Source organism: Onychostruthus taczanowskii, unplaced genomic scaffold, assembly GCF_017590055.1.
Source record: "Onychostruthus taczanowskii isolate IOZ18803 unplaced genomic scaffold, ASM1759005v1 scaffold13, whole genome shotgun sequence".
NCBI classification, from domain to species: Eukaryota; Metazoa; Chordata; class Aves; order Passeriformes; family Passeridae; genus Onychostruthus; species Onychostruthus taczanowskii.
Genome location: NW_024498462.1, coordinates 1,087,324 through 1,106,493, shown reverse-complemented (window position 1 = coordinate 1,106,493; position 19,170 = coordinate 1,087,324). Strand labels below are relative to the sequence as shown.

At 43.7% G+C, this 19,170-nt stretch overlaps 1 protein-coding gene across 1 annotated transcript in view; it reads right to left on the bottom strand.

Annotated features, from left to right (window-relative positions):
* Positions 1-5,914: 5,914 nt before the first annotated feature.
* HTR2C (5-hydroxytryptamine receptor 2C) overlaps positions 5,915-19,170 on the bottom strand; it is a 39,863-nt gene continuing 26,607 nt past the window's right edge. The window contains exons 2-3 of the mRNA XM_041396554.1: positions 17,909-18,109; positions 5,915-7,025 (exon numbers count right to left, since the gene is read on the bottom strand). Of these exons, the coding sequence (XP_041252488.1) occupies positions 6,193-7,025; positions 17,909-18,109 (1,034 nt within the window). The 3' untranslated portion in view covers positions 5,915-6,192. The remainder of the gene's footprint in view (positions 7,026-17,908; positions 18,110-19,170) is intronic.

Here is a 19,170-nt window from a genome sequence, read left to right as displayed (position 1 = left end):
AACCCCCAACACCCCTGAGATCTCTACTGGGCAATTGCTCTTACCTGTTGCTTCAGAGAATGTCATGATGTTTGGGAAGGCTCCACAGGAGGGGCACTGAAATCCTCCTCCCCAAATGTCATAGAAGAGCTGTTCTAGCTGTCACTCAGGGAAAAGGACCCTGATTAAAATCTTCAGTGCCTTTGATGAGCATCCATCACTGACTTCCACCTGTCCTTCTGCAGGAGGAGACACCAACATCAGCAGCACACACAGATGCAAAGCTGCTCTAAATTTTAACAAATAAAACCAGGCAGTGGTTTTACAGGCACTAGTTTTCAGAATTTTTTTTTGTGTATCAGCAACTTAAATCACTCAAAATGCCACAATTAGATCCTATTAAAATATACGCTGGATAATCTGGCTGTATTTTAATTAAACATTAATTTATCCAATTTATACAATTCAAGCACAGGAAAATTCAGAACAGTAGATTTAACATGCCCCTGTGTGGTGCTGCATGATTCATTTTTCAAGTCACCTAAGTGTTGGTACCAACTAGAGCCACAAAGCAGCTACCATTGTCCCAGGAAACTGCTGGGGAAATTGCATTTATCTGCTAGGAGAGCTTTGGTTTTTGGGGAAGCAGAACATAAGACAACATTAATGAGATGTAATACAGAAGAAGGATTGCTCCAGAGTCTCAATTTTCCACAATAATTTGTCACCCATTGCCTGCTGTGAGCAGTCTGTATAATTCTCTTGTTGTCACCAGCCCAGAGCCACCAGAGTTATTTGGCCTTTGTCAGCAGCAGACACTTACCCACTTACCAGGAACCTGCACAGATCCTGGGAGCTGTGGCCCAGGAGGATGGGCTCGTGTAACCTTTTGTGTGGTTGGGAAGGATGGAGTGGATCCTGGGGGGCATTGTGCTGGGACACGCTGTGCTGGTCCTGAGACAAGAATCCTCCTGGAGGGACCATGTGGGAGATCTGCCCAGAGCAGAAACCCTGCTGCTGCCACACTCCCTCGACATGTACCCACACACCCTCCTGCTGTCAGCAAAACCTGGCATTTAGGACAGTCTTAAGGAATTTTTTTAGTGTGTAGCTCATGTACTTGACTTCATTAAAGGCATTCTGGTGTGGTTTTTAATCAGTAAGTGTGCCTTGTTGCATTGATTGTCTGTAGTGTATAGATATAAAATCCCTCACCTGAAGCCTCTCCATCTCCATGTTGTTGTGGGGTTGCAGCATCCCTGCACAGCTGAGAGGGAATGGCACATCCCATGGATGTTTTCTGACAGCTTCAGAGCACAGGTTTCAGTGTGTGTGAAAGCAAACAAGCAGAAGACCTGAGACTTACAGAAAAACAGGGGAGAGACAAAACAGATAATAACAACTTCATAGTTAAAAATGAAAAAAAAAGAGGCATTTTTTGGGTACATGCATCCCAACAAACTACATTGTCACTGGAACAGCCCCCACCTGACAATCACACCAGCAGGTATATTTGATCTCCCCATCACACGTTTCCTCCCCAGCTTTTCAGATACTCCCATTTTTTCTCCAAGGGAAGAATAAAGTGTGATGATATCTGTGGCTCTCTGGGGTCTCTGGGATATGTGCACACATCTGTCTAGCTCTGTCCTTCTGCTTCATCTGCACAAAGCTTGGTGCTCTTTTGAGTGTCTTTTCCTAGGAAAAAGCCTCTGATGCCTTTTCCGCCCCTGAAATGGAGACAAAGCCAAGTGCAGTTGCTGGCATGTAGCTATCCTAATGATACTGTGACACAGGGAGGAAAGCCATCCAAAAGACATCTGCTCCTTTGTCACATGATGGGCTCTGCTTTTGGAATGCACAATTTGTCTGCCACAGCATCACACACCCTTCAGTAGCTCAAAGTGAAATGGTGTTTCTGAAGGGCTGATTGTGGTTTGCTTCTCTTTCTCAAAAAAATATGTTTCTTCTTTGGAATTTGCGTCTCTCCAGGGCCCTCATGGCTCCAACACCTTGGATGGCGACTGGGAAGAGTACCAGGCACCCTCCACGCCACTGATGAAACTCTTCAGAAGAAAGTCTCTAAGAATTGACATGAGTGTTTCTGCAGAGAAAACAGCAAGAACCACACTGTTCACAGTGCTCACTCACACATTGCCTCACATTTACATCTCTAAATTATCACTCAGATGAAAACTATTGAAGACTCACAGTTCTTTAGACAATAAAGAGCTGTGCTGAGGTGGGATGCCTTAGGACTCCTCAGCATTGGCTCTGAACCTTGTCACCTCCCAAATGCCACAGCCTTTGGGTAGTTGCTCTTATCTTCAGCAAGCACAGGACAGGAGGAGCTCATCTTCTCCTCAAAGCACACTCTGTGAGGCATACACGGGTCCCCAAAGCCACCACAGCTGATCCCATGGATCCCCCCCAGAGCTGGCTGTGTGGGGCAGCATGGAACAGATGCAGATGAGCAGCTCAGGTCTAGAAACGAGGCTGCTCAGTCGCAGGGATTTGTGCCTGAACACCATGGTCAGCCTTGCTTCTGACCCTGGGCAGGGAAGACTGCAAGCCCCTACAGCTCAGGAAGATGCCAGCTCTGAGCTGGGCTGCCCCCAGAGCAGATTGCCCAGTTCCAGTCCAAGGGGGTGGTCTGTTTGCTGGGGCAGAGCCTCTGCCTGTGTGTGCTGTCCCATGGGCAGCCTGCCTGCACGGCTCCATCTGGTTTGGGAAACAAAGCAGCCAGCACATCTCAGCCTCCAACCATTTCCAAGGAACTCTCTTCACTTCTTCAGTCCAAATCAAAGCAAAACAGTACCACAGACACTATTTGTAAGACAAAACCATACCTGAGCTGGGATTTGAGGACTCACACAAAGTTTCCAGTAGGTGTTTCCACAAGACAGCCCCAGGCAGGGCTTCTGGAGGCAGCACCACAGTTAATGGTTACATCTCAGGAGAAGCAAAGGAGCTGTGGGAACAACCTGACTTTCATTAAGTTCCAGAGAACTAAATCAATTCTTCAAATTCACATAGTTTAAAAAATTGTAAATTTTAACAGTTGTTCCTGAAGGGGAGCAATTTGAAGAGGGAGAATAATCTATCACTACTTTCACATTTAACAAGTTTTGGGGTTGTGAGTGTTGAGACTTCTGCTGACACTAATTCCTGTGATTAAGCACCTGTGGGCCATCCTTCAAGTATAGGTCCTTATCCTCATTTTTTGTTGTTGGTTTGGTTTTATGGTCAGGACATATTTTAACAGGGGATAGATGAAAGGAAGAGAGGGCATGTTCACTTATTTATTTTCTGATAGATCATGAAAAAAAAATAATGAAGAATGATTAAACCAACAAACTTTCTTTAATAAATTAATAGCAGCATCACAAAACCCTGATGTGAATGACCCAAAGAAAGTTGGGTACGTGACAGTATTTAACCATTCAGAGAAATGCTCTCCCCTGCTGGCTGGGAGGAACGCAGGCGCTGTAAGGCAGTCAGTCCCCTTGGCTCTTCATCCAGATGAGAGATGGACATCAGAACGGGTCCAGCTGAGGTTGGCATATTTACAGTTCTGGTGCTGAATTTTTTTAAAAACACTTATAAAAATTCTGAAAATTCTCTGTTCAATTCTCATTATTTACATCCAAATATAGCAGGTTCTCTTTTTACCCATACAACAGAACTGGCAAGGGTGAGACATGAAAGCTCCCATGCGAAGACAATGCCTGTGTGAACACTTACACTGAGCTCCAGCTGGAAAATGAGCTATTCACACGACTCACACATGTGCTAGAAGCTACTGTAATTCAACTTATTGCTAAATGCTTTCAAAGTCTGTGGTTGGTTCTGAAAGATAGATATATATATATGTGTATATATATAAGTACAAACACAAGTGTGTATATCTATATATATATATATATACACACATATACATGTTTGGAAGAGATGTGCTATAAGTTCACCCAAAGGGGGGAAAAAGATTAAAATGCACTGTGATTTTTCTGATTTTTCTGTACTTTTTGAGATAATAAAATCTGTCAGGGAAAAGGGCAGTTGCTGAAGGTGCAACTGTGTCTCTGGACAGTGGTTTTCCTGCTGATTACTTGACCTTTTTGGAGAGGCAAGTGGATTTCCAAGCATTCAAGCCCATGGTGGTATCTGCAGGCTGGCACATGGAGCAGCTCTGCTGCCTTCTGCAAGCAGTGAGCTGCACTCTGCACTGGGATACCTCATCTGCCTGCAGGGAAGTGCTATGGTTTTATCCCAGGAGGGGATGAGGGAGAAAAGATGATCAACTTCATTGCATCATTCTGGGATCAACCCAGCAGCAGATACAACCCAAATGTTGTGTGTTAGTAGTGGCCTCAGCAAGGTTGTAGCTGCACACAGCCATACAACAGCACTTCAAGCACTGGCAGAATTTTCCAGTTCTTCTACAAGTTAGTTTTAATGGAATGAACACAGCAAGCTGAGAGTACAAGCAATTCATGTAAATAAAATGTGATTTATCCATGCCTAGTGTAAGCTTCTGTGTTCTGACAATTATCTTAGCCAGAGGCTGTCAGTGATGCTAAATGCATCCGTGTTAGATGGGCACTGCAGCATCTGTGTAGTAGTTAATGAAGATATAAAAACCTTATGGGTGATAACTGGCATTAGACAATACTCCACATAAGGAAATCTGCATGAGAGGCATCACCCCAGAGGCACAGTGCCAGAAAGACACAGTGCCTTGGAGGGTTTGTGTACACAGGAATGCAGAGGAAAATTAATTCAAATTATACATGGTGTGTATTAAAAGCAGATTACTTAAAATACATTCATTCCCAATGTGGATGCTTTCATTAAAGATGTAAGTGGTGTTAATATGATAGACTCTAATTTACTTTGGGAGTAAAATGGAATAAATCAAATTTTAAAGTTTCTCCAGGTTCATTCTCCATGCAGACCAGCTCCAGGTCTGCTTCCCTGCTGTCCCTGGTCACCATTTGCTTTAGAACCGTGTCACCAGCAAATTATTCCAATCACATGCTCTGTTCAGGTCTGCCCACCTCTTCCTGAGACAGGAGCAGGGGCCCTCTCTTAGTCCTCTCTCCAGCATTCCCCAGGCAGGCACATCCTGCTGCTCACAGCCTGACCCTGGCCAGCACCACACACAGAGAGCCTTCTGCTCTGTGCCCAAAGCACTGTTCTGTCACCAGCACTGGGCTGGAAAATAAAAGCAAATGCCAAACCAGCTAAAGAATATCTAGATGTGAGGAGTGAGAAGGGCAGAGATTTGGGCTCTTCCAAAGCCAGAGTGCTCTTCCTCAGACAGGCCAAAGCCCCTGGTCCTCCAGCAATCTGTAAAGGCAGTGCTGGCCACACAGCCTGCTCCATCCCAGAGCTGATGGCTATCTGCAAGACCAGAGGAGGGATTTTAATGGATCCTAGGCCTTCCATTTAGTGAGTGTTTGAACTAAAAAACTTGGGATCTCTCTGCTCCTCACACTTCTCCAATCCTGAGAGTGATCCCAGCCAGGACTGCAAAACCACATTCCCTGCCTTTCTTAGGGGAACCAGAGCCTCCTGAGGGATGGAAAGAAAACAGCAGGATTGGAGAGGGAGCCAGAATCTAACAAAGGTCCCTTGAAGTGCAAGATTGACCCAGTATGGCAGAAGCCACTACACATAAGAGGACATGTCTGGCCAGGTGCCTGCACGGCCACTACACTGCTGTGATGTCTCTCTGCCAGGTTTCTGTAAAGTCTTTACACGGCACAAATAGGGGTGAGGATTTAAAGTATATATTTACTGTCAACTTGAAAAAGAAAGTTATACTGACCAAGTCTAATAGCATGTATTTGATATATAACTATTAACGTGCCATTCTGGACTCCAGCAAATTCCACCTGAGATAAATATTCAGCATTTTTGTTCATGCACTGGAAGAAGAATTCAAACATTTTGTCCATGACATATGCAAAGTAACTAATAGTTCTGATCTAGTATTAACAGTAAATATAGAACCTTAAACTTCACTGCAGTATATTAATATATATTATTTTAAGTACTGGACTGGAAAGACAACTCTTTTTTCTCTTTAAAAAAAACCAAAAGCTTTGTTCAGAATGCAATATTTACACAGTCCTTTGACAGACACTTACATTTTTACACAATATATTTTGGCTACAGATACACTGTAGCAAAGGTCTATGAGAGTCACTTTTACACACAGCTCACTCGTTCACTTACAACATTACAGCTGTTTATGGAGAGCTCTGAAGTCCCTGGTTGCATCTCAAGGCCCTCCTCAGCTTCATCTAGTTCCATACTATTGAACTCATTGCCATTTCGATAACTGGTTAAAGTCAGGTCTTTCCCATACAAAGCTGTTGAGGCCACGTTCAGACACTGGTTCTGCCGCAGTGCTGATTTTTTCCCTGGCCTGTATTGGCAGCGGATGTAATTGGAGAAAGCCCTGCGGTAGGTTTTGTTGAAGAGGGTGTACACCAGGGGATTGACCCCGGAGCACACGTACCCCACCCAAACAAACACGTCCAGGAGCTCACTCAACAGGTCTTTATCACAGGCTTCCTTGCAAAGGACAGACATGACATTAGTGATGAAAAACGGGCACCACATGATGAGGAACAAAAAGAAGACGATGCCCAGGACCTTGGAGGCTCTTCGCTCGTTGTTGATGGACTGCATCGTTCCTTTCCGGAAAAGCACCGCCTCCTTATTTACAGGTGAGTTCAAGTGGGAGGCCCCCTCGTGATTGTGAAGCATTGAAATGTTCTCTGTGTTGTTTTCCTTCTTGAGGCAGTTCACGCTGCTCCTCCTCTGCTTGGGCACCTCTCCACACATGAACACTGTGGCCTGTCTCTGCAGCACCTGGACGGTCAGGCAGTACGTGATCACCATGATGATGAGAGGGATGAAGAAAGCCATGAAGGATCCAATGAGGACGAAGTTCTCGTCGTTAAGGACGCAGGTCCCATTTACAAACACCCGGGAGTCATCCTGCAAACCAATGACCGGAATAGGCATAGATATCCCTAGGAAAATGAAACCAAAAAGGAGACTGTTACCTTTGAAGACAGGGCTCCAAAGAGGCAGCAGAGACAATGCAGGTCCTGCACGTGTTCAGCCCACTGCCTAAAGCTGCTTGGAAGAGAAGTTACTGCTTCCAGGTGAAAGGGAAAAACATCCAACAACACTCCTGGGAGCACACCTCCAGAGTAGGATGCCCTCCTCCAGGAACAGCAGCAGCTTTGCTGTGTTCCACAGCTGACTCAGTGAATGCAGCCTAACTCCTACTTTTCTATCATTGATTGGAATTTCATTAATTGGAATTTGCGGGTGTAGAAAAGGCAGTCACCACTCTGCTGTGTTCCAGCTGACCACTCCATACCCACCAGTTTGAGGGGGGTAGTTTGAAATCGCTGCCATAGGGTAGAAAGGAGCAAGTTTTAAAGAGAAAAAATTTTTAAATATGAAAGCACTATAGCTATGAAGAACTCAAAAGCAAGATTCTTACAGTAATTTAAACAATCCTGACAGAAAAATAGCCACTTTTGCCACGGCATCACAGCCACATGAAAGCAAAGTTCTGGATCTCAGGGCCGTTGCAGACAATCTCAGTGCAAACAGAAAGTGCTCTCTGCAAGACATCACTCAAATATTTTTCATATGTACTGAGATCCAAACTTTATCCCTTGATCTGTGAAGCTCAGTTCCACGTCAGGACAGACCCAAAACCTTCCAGAAGCAACAACATATTTTGGAATGCCACAACCTGTGTGCATGGGAAAATACACAGGGCCAGTGATGGGCCAGATCTAGTTAAAGCATCATGGGTTCATCTAGTCCTGTCTTGTGTCTTTGGCAAGTACCAGAAGTTTAGGACCATGGTACAAAATGGGTACAAAATGGGGCAGCTGTAAGCATTATACCTCAGAAAATTCCTAAGCAAGACTTTGCATCCAGATCTCATTTTTAAAATAACCTTTGAGAGATTTATCTTCATGATAAATCTTATGAATCCTTCATCTCATTTCTAAATCCACAATACTCAGTGGCATTCAGCTCCTCAAACTCTCTGTTTTTCATCTGAACCAAGTGTTCCTTGCTCATTTAAATTTGCTGCCTGATAATTTCCTTTAACCTCCCTCAATACGTCTACTGTGAGAAGCAGTGAATAATCACTATCTGGTCACATTTTCCATCTTCTTAATGATTTTATAGACCTGTTATCATCTCTCCTGTCTGACATCTCTTTTGGAGCTGAAGAATGCTATTCTATTCACTCTCTCTCCTCATGCCGAACTCATTCTATGCCTTTGATTATCTTCATTTCTCTTTAAGTTCTTTTTTGCCCTTTTAAAGAAACAAAAGAAACCCTGCACATCTGAGCAGCTGGAGAGCAACAGAATGAATTCTGTGCTTCCCTCTGGGCACCTGGCTGCCATGGAGCACCACTCCTCAGTGGTCTGTGTGTCTGTGGCTGGCCATGCCCTCCTTGAGCTCCTCCACCCAAGAAATAACCAACACTGAGGCCACTGTTGTGCCTGAATTGCTTTTTTGGAGTTGCTGTGAACATCACACGTTCATAAAACTAATCCTGTGGGACTCTGAGTTTCTTAGCAGGAAGAATTACATGCTAAAGAGATTAACCAGGGCATTTTTAACACTCCAGCTAAGTGTTTTTCAGGATTCTGGGGAATTCATCTGCAATTTGTCATTACCAGAAAATTACCATTTGGCAGTAATCAAGTGATGGAATTTCTTCTGAAAATTAAGGATTATAAATGCCTTCTGTGACTGTGGCATGTGTTTTCTTAGCTCAAGTACTAGTTCCAGGATTTGCTCTTCCTTCCCTCTATATGGCAATGCTCATCAGTTCACCTTTGGCAAGGCAGCTGCCTCCTTTCTGATATGTTACCTGTTATCTTGCTTGTGCCAATTCCCTGCCACTGCAATAACCTTCACCTCATAAACCCATCATTAAAGACATCATCCTAATGCTTTGGCTCCATCACACCACAGACATTTGGGAAATGGTGGAAGTTAGACTGAGCACTCTCTACACAAAGAAGAAATCTGAATTAGGTCAATGGCATTACACTGTATAATTTTATGCTTTAGTGCCCTCTAAAAAACACCTACCCTTTGAAATGAAACTCCAAAATGAATGAAAGTTCCTTCATGAAGTAGTCATCATTTAAGATGGTGTTATTGCTTTAGCCAAATGAGATGAGGTTTTGGGATGTCTTCACACATAAACTGACATTTATGTGACACACATAAGGTACATTTGGGAAGAATGACCTAGTTCTGGGATATGATGGATAAACAAATCAAGAGCACTGATGGCAGCCTAAAACTCTGCATGACCATGAGATAGCTCAGAATTAATGACAGGGAATGAGGGAGTAGCTGCTGGAAAAGTGGAAAAATGGAAAAGTGTCTCTCACCTCTCACATAAGAAAGTGAGATTTCAAACTGAGAATGCACAGAAGAAAGAGAGCATAAATAAATCTTTATTTGCACTTTCTTCAGACTGGGAAAATCCCATCATTAAGAGCAGTAGGAAGAAAGATGCCCTCAGATGAGCTGGCCACATGCTTTGATTCAGCTGTGAGCTGGATTCAGCACTGCTCAGGGGGCAGCACTTCCCTCACCTCTAATGCCTTCCTTCACCTCACACCTCTCCTTTGAAACTCATTCTTTAATATATGATTTATCACCAATCCACTGCACAATTGAGTCTGAAAGGGAACTAATTCTCTACACACCTTGGGCAACAGGGACTGACTCACAGTGAGAAGTGTGAAAGGTCTCAGACACCTCAGAGGGGCTTCCTTCGTGGGGGATTACTGCAAAATCACTGCTGCCACCATCCCAAATGCACTAATACCTGCTTGCAGACACAGCTCACAGCCTGGCCCTCGTTTCAGCAAGGGTGCCTTGATCACCCCTGAGCATCCCAAGGCTCCTGGACGTGGATGAACACAGATGCCTGCCTGACTTGAGTTCTGCTGTTTGAACAAGAAAAGGCATCCAGCTCCACTTGACTCAAGCAATCCACAGCACTAACAATGCAGATTTAACTGTCCACAATTTAAAAACTGAGGAGGACAGAGAATACCAAACTCCCCACAGCCGTGGAAGGAGGGTGAGTGTCAAATCAGGCAAGAGGCTCTGAAGCTACTGCTGTCCACAGCCCTTTGTCAGTGCTGCTCTCTGAGCCCCAGTGCAGAGTGTTCCCTGAGCTTCTCCCTGACACACTCTTCATCAACAAACAACAGGCTGATGTGGCGAGCTGAAGTCTTCAGCCTCAGAGGCATTTGCCAATTGTGTCAAATAACCCTTTCTAACTCAGGTGGCAGCAAATTCCCCAAAAGAGGCAGTGCTGCTCCAAAAACTTGCAAGGTTGAAGTGCTGCACATCACAGTGCTCTTCACAGCAAACTTGATCCTGTTGTTTGAAGTCTGAGCAGTGTCTGGCACAGCTGGATTTGCACCAGCAAGAAGACACAACCAGCCACTACCAGCCAGTGAGCCACAAACCAGGTCCCTGCCCTGGGCACCCTTCTGCCAGGCAGCAGCTTGAGCAGGACATCCCTTTACACCACAGCAGAGAAGGTGAATGTGATTTTTTTCCTCCTTTAGCTCCTGTTTGACAGAGCAGCAGGAAGCCACAGAGAGAGGGATCATCTGGATTACAAATCCAATTACAAGTGTTGTCCTAAATGCTGCCTGTCAGCTTTAAAGATGTCCTTAAGCCAGTAGAAATGTTCACCAAATGGGGCTGAGATGATACTGTGGGCACGGAGTACCAGATGCTCTTCACAGATTTTAAATTAATAAAACAAAACCCAAATGACTACAAATGCAGATTTACAAAATATTTACTAGAGGAAAAAGTTGGCTAAAAAGTCCAAATTTATATTCACAGATACTTTGACTTAAATGAAAAGCAATACATTTTTTGTGTTTAATAGCTTGTTTTCTTCAGTGAAAGCCCAGGAGCCTGACAGACATTACAGAGGTTACTGAATATCTGTGTCTTTGATGGTTATTTCCACTAAAAAAGGGAGTAATTCCCACTCTTCTACGAGAACACATTTTCTCCAAGGACAGCTACCTAACTAAAGAAAACAGAGGCGTATGGGTTTACTCTGTCTTTCCATGTGTGGAATTCTCAGGGCTGAATACAAAAGTGGTCATATTTTGCTGCAGCTTCATGAGCTTGGGAAGGCCAGGGACCACCTCTCCTGGTGTCAGCACTGAACTCAAAGTCTTCTGTGTCCATGGGAAGAGCTCTGAGGCTGCAGGTGGCTTTGGACCTCACTGCCACTCTCCTGACATCTACAGACAACTGAAAGGAGAAAGCAAAGAGAAAGCTGTGTGCCAAACAAGTCTGTGGCTGCCACAAATACACCACTGTAAAAACAAGAACGCTGCTGAACACTACATGTTCAAATCTATGTCTTTAACCTCATATTTAAACAAACATAAGTGAAAATAAATCTCATATTTAAACTACAACAAATCTGTTTGGTTTTTTAACTGTCTCACAAAGTTCCTGCACGTTTCTCTCATTCAGACAGTGAGAAGCAAACCCCACTAGCCAGCAGCCTCCTGACTTATAGTGCGCAAGAGAAGGCACTGGGTTCAGAAACCAAAGCTCTTCAGAGGAACATTGAAGAATGTTGGCTTCTGAAGTGTTCAAAATCACTAATATTCCATATTGTCCCCATATTTCAGCAGACTAACTGCAATGCCTTTCATGTACTAATATTGCAACAATGCCCCTTCAGGGCAGGATTAGGTGTAGTTTTATCTGACAATTCCAATAAAACAATTGTGCCAGCCTTGTACTGGTTGAAAGCTAAAGATAAAAGGGGGATGAACTTTGAAGGATCTCCCTGCCTGCAGCAAGCACAACTGCAAACAGATGAAAGCCATTAGTGACTGTGCCTGGACGAGCTGCTAACCCTTACTCAAACCTTGGGAGACACTGAGCAACCTGAGCCAGATGGAAAACCAGCAAACAACAGTATAAGACAGAAGAAATAAATTATTTTCCCACCTGCCCTTCTATTTTGCTCAATTACTTCTGTTGGTTTGCACAGTTTCTGACTGTGCATTTGAAGGAGGGTGATGGGGATCCTGCTCACACCAGAGCTGCTGCCAGGGCTGGGCTGCCCCAGGCAATCCAGCAGTGATGGCTGGACTGGTGCTCAGAAGCAGAACCTCAGACACAAACATCAGCATCCCCCTTGCTCATGAGAACAGATCTGGTGGGATGGTCAGTCTGATTTCTGTCAAAATTTTTCAAATGCACTGTCACCATCTGCCGCTGTCCCAGGCAAAATCTTTCACTGACATCTAGTGACAAGATCAAACCAATCCAAGTACCCTGAAATCACCTCAAATCCCAAGGTCCTTTCCTTGCTATGAATTCAGCTTGTTATCAGCTAATATGTTCATCCTCACCTTGATAACTTTTGGCACTGTGCTGCGGAGATCAACGACCCTCTTGGGAATCATGGAACAAGCACTCAATCAAAAAAATGTCTTTAGATAAAATAACTTTGTAGACAACTCAAACAAGTGGGAAACAGTCACCTTAGTGTTTTGCTCTAAGTTATAAAGCAAATATTTCTGTCTCAGCCACGACCAGAAGGCAGGTCTGAAAATGAGCAGAAGCCAGCTCTTCTGCTCCACAAGAGGCTACTTGCAGCTCAGCTTGCAATGCTACTGCCACCTCTGCACTCTGGTGAGGCAAACAAAAGTTACCAGACCACCACCACCACAGCACCTCTGCCTACAGGCCAACCAACTACGATCCCCATGCTCTCAAGAGAAGAATTTTAGTCAAATATACTCCATCAGACAGTCAGTGTCAAATATAAAAAAGAAAAAAAAATTAAAATACACTAACACAGTATATTTAAATATACCCTATCAGACATTCAGTGTCAAATATAAAAAAGAAAAAAAAAATACACTAACACAGTATATTACAAATCTCCCAAATCTGGAGAGATATTAAGCTCCCTTAGGCTTTACTAGTATGCAACCATTTTTCTCAGCAATATATGTGGTTTCTGTGCTTCTGTTAAGGCAGTGCTCATAGTCAGGAATGTGCATGTTTTTCCAGGAGCTGGAGGGTGCCTGTCTGACCTTTGCTTTGCCAGTAACAGTGGTTTCAGCACTGCTTCCTTGTGTCCAAGTGATGAGCACAGAGCCTGTCTGCGTAGTGGGAAAGGTTTGAGCAAAATCCCAAATGAACAATTTTGACATTCCATGTGCTGTCTTCTTCACTAGCAGTGGTTTTTCCCTTTTTTCCATGAAATCTGTCCAGAGGTTTGTGCTAACCTGAAGCCTGCAAAGAAATTCCTGGGGTTTTGGTCTTATCCCAAAGCATGATCTCGCAGGAGCAGCTACAGCCCAGCACAGAGCAAAGGGTGCCAGGAGCAAACACATCCCACCAGCACAGGAGCCATGGAAATGCCTCTCTGAGCAAGCCCCTGACCCCAGAGACACTGATGGGCAGAAATGCAAACAGAACCCTACACGTGCTCTGGCACTGTGACCCCAGCAAGGCTCTGAGAGCTGTTCCAGGGCCCCTTTTTCTCCATGCACAACCTGCCCTCAGCACATCCCCCTGCCTTATGAGACCACAGTTCCTTTTGGATCAGCAGTGCCTCTCCAGGCACATTCCTCAGGCTGAGGATTGTCTGCAGTGAGAGAGGGGAAGCCTTAGCTGGTACCTGGAGGCTCTTGAAGGACATCATTAGAGCAGCTTGCAAGCATGAGGCCGCTCAGCCCCTGGGAGAGACAAACACTCAGGGCAGAACAAAAAGCTGTGAGATATAAGTTCACGTAGCCTGAGATGAGTGTTTACTAATCCTCACAGCACACATTTATACTTTTCATACTCTTCCATATTTCTATAAATAGATCTTCTCAATAAAACAATGAAGAACTATGAAAGTTAAATGAGGATTTAAATTTCATTTTTAAACCTGAATGGTTTATCGTGTACACAAACCTCAGGTTCCTCCCTGAAATCGAAATGATAATCTCATTAGTGAGTCAGAGAAAGAATGAAAATGTTTTCAAACATCACACACACACACAGACACACACACAATTTGTGGCACCTGCCTATGGCACTGACATACAGAGCAAAATTTAAAGGACAGCCCTATCTTGGTCACTTATGAACTAAATTGAATTTACACTGCTTGTGAGGATGTGAAACTGTGAGCTGGAAAATTGGTAGCTCGTGTAATTTCAGCACTCTATAGCAAATGACCAAACCTTGAACACTCCAGGAAGCAGAGGAAAAGCCCTTCCAAGCATATATTTGGGTCACGAGGAACTGCAGAATTAAAATATTTCAGTTATTTCCATATCAGAAGCAATGTGTATGTACCTCCCCATCAATGAAGTGCTTTCATGCAGATTTTCAAAGGGATATTTTGTTTATTTTAATGTCACCCAGTTAACACTTTCTCCTGTATGACCCAGTGTGCTCCCAGGGTTTGGCTGGTTCCTTACCACTGCTGAGCCCTGCATGGGGATCTCCACTCACCTTCCCCACAGCAGGGCAGAGGAGGCTGGTGAGATGGTCAAGTCCCCAAGTTACTGCTGAAAACTTTGAAACTACACAAAGCCTGAAATCTTGAAACAATACCAAGATTCTGCCAGCAGGCTCACACCTAAATTTATTTTTATTTTCAATTGTGAAGATAGTTCTGTTGCCTGTGTTTTAATTTCCAGCCTCAGCACAGTGCTATCTACCACAAAACGAATTGTTACAAGCCCAGCCCTTCACAGCAGTCACTTTTTCTCTAACTGAAGACAAAAATCTTGCTCAAGTTATGTTTGCTAAACCCAGAACAACTGTCTGTGATGTACTTTAATCTGGAACAAAGAGAACGTTGGAAAAGACCTATTCACAAAGAGACAAGAGGACTCTGTTATGTTCCCCTACTTTAAAACCTAATCATAAGCTTAGGCTTGTGCACCTTGAAAAATTTGTAGCACAATGAGCAAAGAACCCCTTTTATATTTTGCTGTCAGCATTAACATTTCAGAAAAATGGAATGCAAAAGCTACCAAATTAAGACAAAGTACATGCTTTTTACTTCTTATTTTGAATTCAGATTCAGAAACTGAATTCAAGATTCTTTGCATGGAATGCATTTCAAAGTTTCTTCATCTGAAGCAGGATTTAGGAATTGTAAACTGACCAGCCTGCACTTAAGTGCTGCTTTGAATTTGATACTTAGTCACAAACAGAAATGCACAAATTCTTTTGTGACACTTAACACCAAAGTGAGGATGAATTCATTTAACCTATTTCATCCTCCTGAAATTAGCACAGGATTTCCCCAGACCTTTCCAAGTGTCAGGGAAGGTAGTTAAGCACCAGAAAGCAGCAACAATACACTTTCAGTGAGTTCTCTTTCATTCCATGCTCGGTTTATTTCCATGACTGCCACATCTCTAAATTCATTTATGAAGTACCAATACTTATGCTAAAATGAGCTAGATACATACCAAGAGTACTTTTCGTTCTCCATTTAATGCAACCTAGTGCAGAAAGCCCAAGTAAAAGGGTAAGCCCTATCATACACACTGGGGACGAAATCTAACAGCATTTCAGTGCCCTGAACAGACTGTCTGAGGAGTGGATTCTGCCTGTATCTTCAAAAAAATGGAAGCAAGCAAAGGCTCTCCTGGGCCAGCAGTAGCTGCATCAAAGGGAACAAACTGAACATAAAGCCCAGATGTGCTGCACACGCTCCCAGCTGTGATCCTAACACAGGAGAGCACACAGGCACAGCTGCACCCCGTGTCCTTTACAGCCTGCCCAGGGCAGCCCTCCAAATCTCTGCACCACAGACACCCACAGAGAAACTGCTCACAGCTTCCTTCTAAAGAGATTGGGGTGCTGGGGAACAGCTGCAACACCCATTGCCTTATGGAGGGCTGACAAACCCAAAAATGTGCCTTGTGGAAAAGTGCCATTCCATCTCCTTTCCAAGCTGTGTCTTGCAAGCTTCATTCTTTCACCTGTTTGATATCCTATCCAATGCAGAGTGCTTAAACATCTCCGGAGGGAGCTGGGTAGGGGGGAGGTGTTTGCACTGTCCAGCAGCACAGTCACCTCACCTGTTCTGGCTCAGGTACCTTTTTCCTTGGGTGCAGCAGAGGTCACACTGTGACTATTTTCCATCATCATGAGCCCAATCCTCTCCAAACAGCTCCGTGAAGAGACTGGCCTGTATCTTTACTGCTTGGTCAGGCACCAGATTTCCTTACCAGTTTGCTGAATCAGTGAACCATGCATGAAGTACTTACTTCATCCCTTGGACTCAGAGTCCAAACCACAACTTGTTCCTCAAGGTGCCAGTGCAGGCAGCCACCTTCAGCATTAGCCAACATTTCTAAGGATACGTCAGCAACATCTAAGGCAGCACAGGCAGAAATCTGCAATTTAGCTCCAAAAATGGAAGCAGAACAGTTTTGTTGCCCAGTTTTATATTGGTTTTGCAATGTGATTTATACATCTCAGCTGGGGGGGTGTCTATCAGCTCTCCCTCTGCATTCCAGTGCAACACGGAGCTCAAATTCTCTGCTGAATCTGAGCTGCCTGTGCAAACCAAGCCCACGTGAACTTGTCCTCATGTGACTGCTTATGTACTGAATTCACCAGCTTTCTTTCCCATGTCAAATAGAGAGCACAGTTTAAAATAATAGTAATAATAATTAAAAAAAAATCTTAAATGAATTGATTAAACCAAATCCAGTTTCACTGTGGATTATATTACCTAGGGGAAATGTAGCAGGCCTGTGACATATGCAAATTTGTTTCTAATAGATATTCTTGTTATATTCATGAGGAGAGAAAGTATATTTTCCCTAATTTATAATTTTTTGTTTTTTTCCCATAGCCTCTTCCCAAGGCAAGCTTCTTCAAAATCAGTCCCTGTAGCACCCAGACATCCAGAATCATATTCCACTTCTAAAGCGACAAAAACCCAAGAGAAATTCAAATACCTGGAACATGCTTTTCCTTGCAGTACAACACTGAAAGCAAAAACCACTTCATAAAATAGAAATTAAATGTTAAATCTCTGTAAGACTGCATTTTAAACAAGCACAAAAAACAACACAGCAGAGGGAAGTGGTCATACAATTCTGTCCCTGCCTCAAATGTGTCTTTTTTAAAGCACACTTAAAGAGTTCTACAAAAAAAATTTTCTCCACATAATTCTCAGTATCACAGTCATCTTGCCATCATTTTGTGTTCTGTTCCCTATTTTACTGCTGTTTTATGTATTGTGCTTTATCAAAGTAATACAAACGTGTCTTCTGTTATGCCTACTCCTCATTTACTAAGACTTCAAACGTGCTAGCTCAGTTCCAGCAGCAATCCAGCTGTGGCAGAGAGCAGCCCAGGCTATAAAGGCTGAGCAGGAGCAGTAAATACCTCGCTGATAGCCTGCCTCCAACCCTGGGCATCTCCACTTAAACCATTACCAAGCCTTGAGAGAGTTTCACTGCAGCGACCACAGCACAGCCGTGCACTCTGAGCTGGCCGGGCTCTCCGTGCCGGGCTGTACTAATGCTGTTTTCTGCTCTGTTTACACAGCACTTTTACAGCTCTACTTGTCCGTGTTATTGCTGTTATCTGCACATTGACAGGGACACAGCAGCAGTGGAGAGGGGTGGTGCTCTGAAAAATGACTGCTCCCACCAGCTGCAAGGAAAGGCTTCCATTTCCAGTTATGCTGCTCAGGCATGCAGGCCAGGCAAATTAATTTGAGTATCCTCTTAAAAAAATAAAAATCCTAAATGAAAATTGGAGTAACACTATTATTCATTCAGACACAGTCAAGAGCCACGTTGCTTACCTATGGATATGGTCCAAACTGCAGCAATTTTCATAATGGCCTTGGTGCGGGAATTGAAGCGGCTGTGCTCAATGGGATTGCGAATTGCTACGTACCGATCAAGAGAGATGGCACAGAGATGCATAATAGATGCAGTTGAAAAGAGCACATCTAGGGAAATCCATATAGGGCACAACTGTTTAGGCAAAGGCCAAGCATAATCTGAAACATAGAGAGAAAAGAAATGAAAGGAAAAAAAGGAAAGGAAATAATTTGGGAAGCTAGGCCATCATTTCTGAGAAACCGTTGGGATATTTCAGGTCTGTGACACCAGTAAGGGGCACGTGCATGAGGGGTGGTCAGGAAACTTCTCATGGGACTTCTCTGTGGGAACTTCCTGGCACTGGACACTCCATAAACCCATAGCCAGTTCCCACACATCTGGTTTCTGTGACCAGTAACTAAAGGGCAGTGCGTGCAGTGACCATTTTAGCACTCTTCCCCACTCTTAACGTTTCTTCCATATCTTTACAAAATCAGAGGTTACATTCCTTTATAACTCGTTCATCACATTGTTTTCATGGATTGCAAAGAACTTTGTGGCATTAACTTGACTCAGATCCTTTCTAAAACTCCCTTGACATGTCTGTCTCAGCTTCTGTCTGCTGAGGAGAAAGGTAGCAGACAATTTTTGTGCAGTCTAACACATAGCTAAATGACACTACTTCACCTTTTCTCCCCAGGCAGTGTGCCTTGATATCAAAGGAATACTTGCCTCCTTACAGAGCTGCTGGGACTGAGTGGCTGAAGTTCAAAAACTGTTTTGAAGGTAGAGTGGGGTGTTATTCTTTACAGAAACTATGTTAGCAAACAGACCAGACTCAATAGCCACATCTGACAGCAGCTGGCACACGGCTCATTTGGGTGCCTTCACTTATTAAACAGTTTAATCAGTGCTGAAGTACAGCTTGAGAATAAAAGTGACCCAGAAAGATCCTCAAAGGCCACTGATACTTAAATCAAAGCTCAGAGAAAATTGATTTGTGAATGATACCCCCACATCAGTGTCCAGTGTAGCTTGTGTGAGATCAATAACATGTCCTGCCAAGCTCTGGGCTTCTTATCAAAACAAATCAAGAGTATCTATAGCAGCTGAAAACATGAGAGACTTCATAATAGTTGAATAATGAATTCTTGTGTCCTCATTCAGAACATGAATGTCTAAAGCAATCTTGAAGTTTACCCTAAGGATCAGAATCATCATTCTGCAGAATCAATGTTAT